Source organism: Cornus florida, unplaced genomic scaffold, assembly GCF_030987335.1.
Source record: "Cornus florida cultivar Cherokee Brave unplaced genomic scaffold, ASM3098733v1 CherokeeBrave_3.0.0_Hap2_Chr01, whole genome shotgun sequence".
Lineage (NCBI taxonomy): Eukaryota > Viridiplantae > Streptophyta > Magnoliopsida > Cornales > Cornaceae > Cornus > Cornus florida.
The window spans coordinates 93,217,448-93,223,551 of record NW_026775571.1 but is presented as its reverse complement, the minus strand read 5'-3'; the positions used below and the strand labels follow the sequence as shown (position 1 = coordinate 93,223,551).

Genomic DNA, 6,104 nt, shown 5'->3' with positions numbered 1-6,104 from the left:
GTGTCGCAATGCATGGGGTTTATGGCTCTCGCCGATGCCGACAATCGGCACGGTCGGAGGTGGAAACGATGGGTTTGAAACTTTGAGACACAATAATTCACATTTCGATGGCGAGAGCCGCTGTCAGATTTCCCTCGATATTTGCGGAGTGTAGCTTCCATCCGGCACCCATCGCCTTAGTCCTCATCTTCTTCATCGTCTGGTTCGTCTTCCACCCCTGCCTCCCTGAGTTCACGGTCGCCTCCGCCACCGTCTCCCTATCAACGCCACAGCCTCCGAGGTCACCACCGTCACTGTTTATTATCCTTTTTGGTTTTTTTACAAAATTTTGTATTTTTATATATTTTATAAAATTGTTGACTAAGGGTACTTTAGTTAAGTTTGGTTTTAAATGTGCCAGAGAAATTTGATTGTACCAAATTAAAACTTAAAGAGTATTTTTTGCACCAGAAGTGTGTGATATGCACTATAAACATATTTAAGAAATATTTTTTGTACTTGACTCTTTTTATTTTCTTCATTGCATTATTGGTTCCACTTCACAGATGACGTTAGCACATTGATGTCATCTAGCAATATAAACCAATTTCCTGAACAGTTTAAGCATTATTTACAAACCATGCGTAAGTTTGACCCTGCATTGTCTGAACCAAAATAGGAACTTTATTTCCTTCCCTCTTTTGTCCCAAAACTAACTTCTATGATCTTCAGTGCAACTCATCACATACACATTCCAAAGTGAACAACTGATATGGTAGAGAGAGAGAGGGCGGTGGAGAGAGATAAATTGGTTTAAAGGTCAAATTAACGTGTGAGCTTATAATGTCACTCTCTCTCCCGCCCTCTACTTGTCTCTGCCTAGGTCAAATGAGATCCCTTTTGACAATTGCAATATCATAATTTTTAAATTTTGTATCCCTTATGGGATGGCTTGGGAACTTAATTATAACACCGTGACTATAACTTGTTATATAGAACCATAAAAGTGAGAGTTGAGTCATATAATTGTTACTCATATCTGAACAATTTCTTTCGTGTCCTTTCAATAGTATGGTTTCGTTCTCTTCTAATTGATCGAGAGTTTGAATCCGACCTATTAGAAACATATTGTAAGTATTTTCATGTTTCCTAGAGCAATGTCTGAACTAAAATCTACTATTCAATATATATTGATTTGGTAGAAAAATTTAACTAATATAATATGTGCCTTCAAAGGAAGATGGGCTCCTGAATTGGATGGTCTACAAGAATAGCCAATTTACGCGCTTGTTGATCATTTGCATTAAGTGAAGTAAAACAGGCAAATAATAATAATAAATAAGTAATAATAACTAATAATGTACTTGGCATGATGGGGTTAGGATTTAGTTTCAAATAAAATAAAAATAAAAATATTAATTAAATTAATTTGGGTTGATGCAATGAAATATCTAATAAATCGATAGCGTGGTGATTGTGTTAGTTAAATATTGAGCACGTTATTTTTTAATATAAAATATTAACTTACAATAATTATTGGGCATATTTGTTTGATTATGACCACATAAGTCAGTCTATGTTTTACTATATAATTTGTTTTTTCTCTTTTTATATCACAACAAATTCGTAAAAATCAAATATACTTGCATAAAAATGGAGGTTGTTGAAATGTTATAATATTAATAATAATAATAATAATAATCCTAGAAAACTATCTAAGCATATATGGTCAAAATATCTGGTTCAAAAAAAAAGAAAAGATTTGAATGAAAAAAAATAATGTAAATTTATTTGAAGAGAATAATAATAATAATAATAAAAAATACCAAAGAAAGAATTAGATAGGTTTATAGGACGGCATTATGTAATATTTTTCATATATATATATATATATAGTCGGTCAACCTGGGCCCCGGAGGGTGGGAGGGGGGCACCTGCCCCTGGCACTGAGGGTGGACTTTCTTGGTGTTGGACCTCTCGTTCGTCCTCTCTTTAGTTTTAAACGTGTACGTGTGTATTTGTCGACTTGCTACACAAGTGATCGAGTGAAAGAAAAGGAAGTTTCTATATACAGCACCAAATCACAATTAAACAAATATTAATTGATGTTATGTGGAAGCAACCCTCTATTGAAATTTCTTGCTTTGTCCTTTGAATATCATTTATTTATTTTTAATTAAGTACGTTTATACTATTGGATCATAATCATATATATATGTGTGTGTGTGTGTGATACAAAATGTTTTGAGACTGAGAAGTGAAATTAAGAGATATTCTCAGAGCTAGCTAGAGATGGTGAGAGCTCCTCCTCGCTCTGAGATTAACACGGCTTTAAGGAAAGGCACATGGAGTCCTGAAGAGGATCAAAGGTTGATAGCCTACATCAGGAGTTATGGCATTTGGAACTGGAAAGTCATACCCAAAGCTGCTGGTATATATATATACACACACACACACATATAAGTAACAATTCTATAATATATACACACGCACACACATATGATTATGAAATTAAAACCTTCATTGATCTGAGTGTCTTTTCATTGCTCCATTTGGTACATATATGTTTATGCTAACTTTCTTGAGTTTGATTATATATTTTCCAGGTTTGTTAAGGTCCGGGAAGAGTTGTAGACTTCGTTGGGTGAATTATTTAAGGCCGGGCATAAAGCGTGGAAACTTTAGCAAGGAAGAAGACGAAACCATACTCAAACTGCATGAAATGCTGGGGAACAAGTAACTCATCATCTTTAGAAATATATTTTAGATGATTGTATTCAGTTATAGCAAAAGGCATTTAATTGCTAAATATTAACCATGCATTAATGTGTAATTTCATTTCTTGATAATGTCTACATACTCTAGGAATGTGCCAATTAATTGGCATGCAAAATTTTAAATTATTTATGTTTTGATAAATTTAGGCTGCAAGCCTGCAAGGTTCAGCTAATTTCTAGCAGCATTATATAGCAATGACTATGAAGATACAACTCATATACATATAATAACATATAAATATATAACTCTAAACTTCTTGCTGCGTAACTGAAGATGTGTCATGTGATATAGCAGTAGAACTGATCCATATCTCTAGTGTGCATCATTATTTATAGCTTTAATTTGGATTTTTATTTATTTATTTTCTTTATTTAGTTTTTATTTTTATTTATTTTTTATTTTTTCTTAATCGGTACTAACACACATATTCCTCCATTGAGGTTCGAACATCTGACATCTCTTTAAGAAGTAAGGTCTTAGTACCGCTAGGCCACTGGCCTGTTGGTTATTATTATTATTATTTTGTTGAGTTTGGATAAAAGAAAAAAAAATAGGCATTTGCAATTTTTTGTTAACCTCCCTTTAAATACGAGAAATCGTATCAGGCTTCACAAAATTTCATTATAGTGTTAGAGAACGCATATTCGAGTACATGATATATTTATATCCAAAGTTAGGGATCGAGCTGCACTTATTCATAGTTTCATATATAGGTACTGAAACTGACTCAAGAGAAAGCTGAAAGCTACATACAACAACCATAATCAAGTATTTTTCTAATTATTTGGGGTTGACTATATATATGAATCATATGTTTCCAGTTCATTTTATTTAAAGAAATAACTTTAATCAATCCATATGTTATTATATTTTCTTTACTAACTCTGCCCATGTTAAGGCTTCGGTTCTTTCCTTTGTATTACTCTCAATGTGAATTATGTCACTTTTCTTAATCAACGCACTTAATGATCTTCTTTGCACATGTCCAAATCATCTAACTTATTTTCTCTCATTTTATCTCCATTTGGTACTATTCTAATCTTCTCCCAAATGTATAATTATTTGTAATTCTATCATTTCTAGTCTTACCGCACATCCATATCAACAACATTTGTATTAATATTGCTACACTCACTTTATACAAATGTTGTAATTCCTAGTTTCCTAACATTCAATATCATAAATTATATCTGGTCTAATAGTTATTCTATAGAACTCTCTTTGCAATCATGAGGGTATATGACTATCACACAATGTACTAGAAACACTCCTTCATTTAATCAATCCTGTCTTAATTGTATGATTAACCCATCTACAATTTTTTCCTCATGATCAATAATTGAGTCTACCTAACTACGTACCAAATGGGTAATAACCCATCTGGTACAAGCCCTCCTCCCCAAACAGGAGAGGGGGATTTGGTGTTTGAGCTTAATGAAGGCATATGTGTGTATTTACTAAACCTTTAAAATGTTCGTTTTTATTTTTTAATCTCTTGATTCTCAATACTTACTACATCCTCATTTGTATTCCTGGATTTATTAAAGTCAAACTTTATATACTCACTTTTATTTCTACTTAGCTTAAACATTTTTAGTTTTGAAACTTCTCGATCTCCAAACCTCCAGTGAGATTAACTCCTTTCTCTAGTCTCATCAACCAAAACAATATTGGCCAATAACATACCAATTGACACAAATTCAAAGTATGGGAGACTGAAGTTCATGTAAGGTGAATGCCTTACTTTCTTGTATGCCCGCGTGCACACAAACACGCATCAATAACTTTTACCACATTTATGAGTAATATATTAATTTTAAGAACTTCCTTGTGATTTTGACTTCTTTTGTTGGAGGAAGATCTGATGTTTAAGACTAGGATGTTAGTATTATTACTAAGGTTTATAATTTCGTGTCTTCTTTCTCCTACTACATAGATGGTCAGCAATTTCCGCAAAACTGTGCGGAAGAACAGATAATGAAATTAAGAATCGCTGGCACTCCCACTTGAAGAAACGCTTAAAGAACAACGAAGCACAGAGGACTGACTCAAGTAGTGAAGGAGAAACAACGAAATGTGATGCCAAACTAAACAACCTAGCCGAAACCAAACTTCCATTTTCTAGTGTAACAGAAGCTTCAAAGTCGGAAGTCTCCATGAACATCCCAATTTCACCAAGCTCATCCATGGGTAATTACTCTTCATCAAACCCTGATCCTGCTGTTCAAATTGATGAGTACAAGACCATAGAGGTGATCGGTTCATCAGAAACATTCGGAGATCTTTCAAGCTTTTGGGCACAACCATTTTCTGTGGAAGATTTGTACATGGAAGATCTCAAAGCCACATGTGTTGATCCCGGATATGTAGTTCCAATTTCTCAAGTATGGTACCAAGAAACCACAAGTCCATATGGCTACTATGATGATGTATGCAGTGATTTTTGGTTCAATCTCCAAATTCAAGAAGATGCAGATGCAACCAAAGAGCCTGATGTCCATATTTTTAAGTGACCAGGGCTTAGTTTTGGTAATTACATGGTGGTTGTGAGTAACAATCTAAATTGTAGCTAGTGCGCAATGTCAACATTGCAACTAAATAAAATGCAAAAGAAACGAGTAATATATAGTGTTATTATCTTCTTCTTCTTTCTTTTCTTTTTAAATGGTAGGTTATCAAAAGCCTGTGTGAACAAAACATTGAAGGGTGTAATAGTATAGCTAGGGTTAGGGATGGGGACCCGACCCGGTACATAACCTAACCATGGCCAATACCAAATTTAATTAAGTTCCAAGAAACTCATTATTATCATGGATTATGAGTTTTGAGGGTTTTTGGAGTTGTTATAAACAACAAAAAATGCTAAATTATATGCATTATATACTGAAATTATATACTTTTAATATGAAATAAAATTACTTAAATTGGAGGGTTCAATTATTTATATATATATATATAAATAAACGCACATTTGGAATAGTCAAGCAAATTGTATAAATGAAGGAAGATTTACAGGATAGCCCAAAAGGGGCCATCGGCAAAGCCCAGCAAACGGAAACAAGAGGAGACATTGTGGGCTAAGAACGACTCTAGGCCCAACGCAAAGGAACAAGCAACGGCTATTTGAAGGAACCGTTGCGTCAGATTTATCAATTCCTAGACTCTAGGCCCAATGCTCATTTTCTCTAATTGGACCATTATTGCCCTCAGTATAGTTTAACTCGGCTTACATAGCCGTTGCATTTTCACCTTATTGGCTAAATTCTAACATTCATCTGACTCGGGGTATTTATATACAACATTTTTACAGGATAAGCGTCAAACTACAGTGAACCAGAAATGATTTA

The 6,104-nt window shown here is 33.8% G+C and overlaps 1 protein-coding gene across 1 annotated transcript; it reads left to right on the top strand.

Moving 5' to 3' along the window:
- The first annotated feature begins 2,271 nt into the window (after positions 1 to 2,271).
- LOC132277610 (transcription factor MYB4-like) lies at positions 2,272 to 5,270 on the top strand. The gene is made up of 3 exons (XM_059779451.1): positions 2,272 to 2,410; positions 2,586 to 2,715; positions 4,694 to 5,270. Exons 1-3 carry the CDS (start codon positions 2,272 to 2,274, stop codon positions 5,268 to 5,270), a joined length of 846 nt encoding a protein of 281 aa, XP_059635434.1.
- Positions 5,271 to 6,104: the final 834 nt, after the last annotated feature.

Coding starts and splice junctions, on each gene's coding strand:
- LOC132277610 (XM_059779451.1), top strand. CDS start 2,272: ATGGTGAGAGCTCCTCCTCGCTCTGAGATTAACACGGCTTTAAGGAAA. Junction 2,411..2,585: donor AGTCATACCCAAAGCTGCTG/GTATATATATAT, acceptor TATATTTTCCAG/GTTTGTTAAGGTCCGGGAAG. Junction 2,716..4,693: donor CATGAAATGCTGGGGAACAA/GTAACTCATCAT, acceptor CCTACTACATAG/ATGGTCAGCAATTTCCGCAA.